General features: G+C 42.1%; 1 protein-coding gene across 1 annotated transcript; it reads right to left on the bottom strand.

Annotated features, from left to right (window-relative positions):
- Positions 1-348: 348 nt before the first annotated feature.
- On the bottom strand, positions 349-795 carry LOC146885588 (uncharacterized). The gene has a single exon (XM_085675004.1). It carries the CDS (start codon positions 793-795, stop codon positions 349-351), a length of 447 nt encoding a protein of 148 aa, XP_085531130.1.
- Between the last annotated feature and the right edge of the window lie 255 nt (positions 796-1,050).

Genomic DNA, 1,050 nt, shown 5'->3' with positions numbered 1-1,050 from the left:
AATTAAAGTACTCTCAACCATTTGAGCTAGTACTTTTCCACGTCATACCAATCAGAAATTAATGTCATAAATGATCTACCCACCCGCATTTATTAATTAATTATTTATTTAATTAAATTCCACGGGTCTTACATTTCCCCCTCCTTTAAAATTTTTTGTCCTCGAAAAGGAGAACTTACCAAGAAATAGGTGAGGATATGACCTCCTCAAGACATCTTCCATCTCCCACGTCATCTCCTAGGTAGCCTCGTCCTAGAGAACCTTCACTGTTCTGATCTCTTTCCACCTGAGTTGTTTGACTTGAGAATCCAAGATTCTCATTGGTCCAACTCCGATCGTTAAATCCTCTCATATCTGGACATTATCCTCCTCCAACACATGAGTAGGATCTGGCATGTACTTCCTCAACTGCGATACGTGGAAGACATTATGTAGGTTTGCCAAATGTGGTGGCAGAGCAATCTCGTATGCTACAGGTCCAATCCTCCTCATGATCTGATATGGGCCAATGAATCGAGGAGTCAACTTCCTCGATTTAAGTTTTCTCCCAATGCCTGCTGTAGGAGTCACTCGGAGAAATACGTGATCACCTGCCTCAAACATAAGCGGTATCCTCCTCTTATCTACATAGGATTTTTGCCGACTCTGAGTTGCACGCATTCGATCCTGTATCATCTTCACCTTCTCGGTGATCTGCTGCAAGAACTCTGGCCCAAGCACTACTAACTCTCCGTCCTGCTGCCAGCACAATACAGTTCTACATCTCCTACCGTACAATGCCTCATATGGTGCCATTCCAATGCTGGAATGGTAACTATTATTGTACGTGAACTCCACCAATGGCAGCATATCACTCCACCAATCTATCACACCATCAAATCACTCACAAACTTTAACAAACTTTACTCTAAAACCACCCTCTTTCACCTTTAATCTATTTAAAGTGAACAAACAAAACTTCACACTCTAATCCACTTGAATTGATCATCTCCCTCTCTTTCCAATCAACCTTGACGGAGAGAGGGGGAAGGAAGATGAAAATTCCTCTAT

This window comes from Vigna unguiculata, chromosome 6 (genome assembly GCF_037176805.1).
Source record: "Vigna unguiculata cultivar grain cowpea cultivar isolate G323 ecotype 2 chromosome 6, ASM3717680v1, whole genome shotgun sequence".
Taxonomy (NCBI): domain Eukaryota; kingdom Viridiplantae; phylum Streptophyta; class Magnoliopsida; order Fabales; family Fabaceae; genus Vigna; species Vigna unguiculata.
The sequence above is the reverse complement of the archived record's forward strand: the minus strand, read 5'-3'. Positions and strand labels throughout refer to the sequence as shown.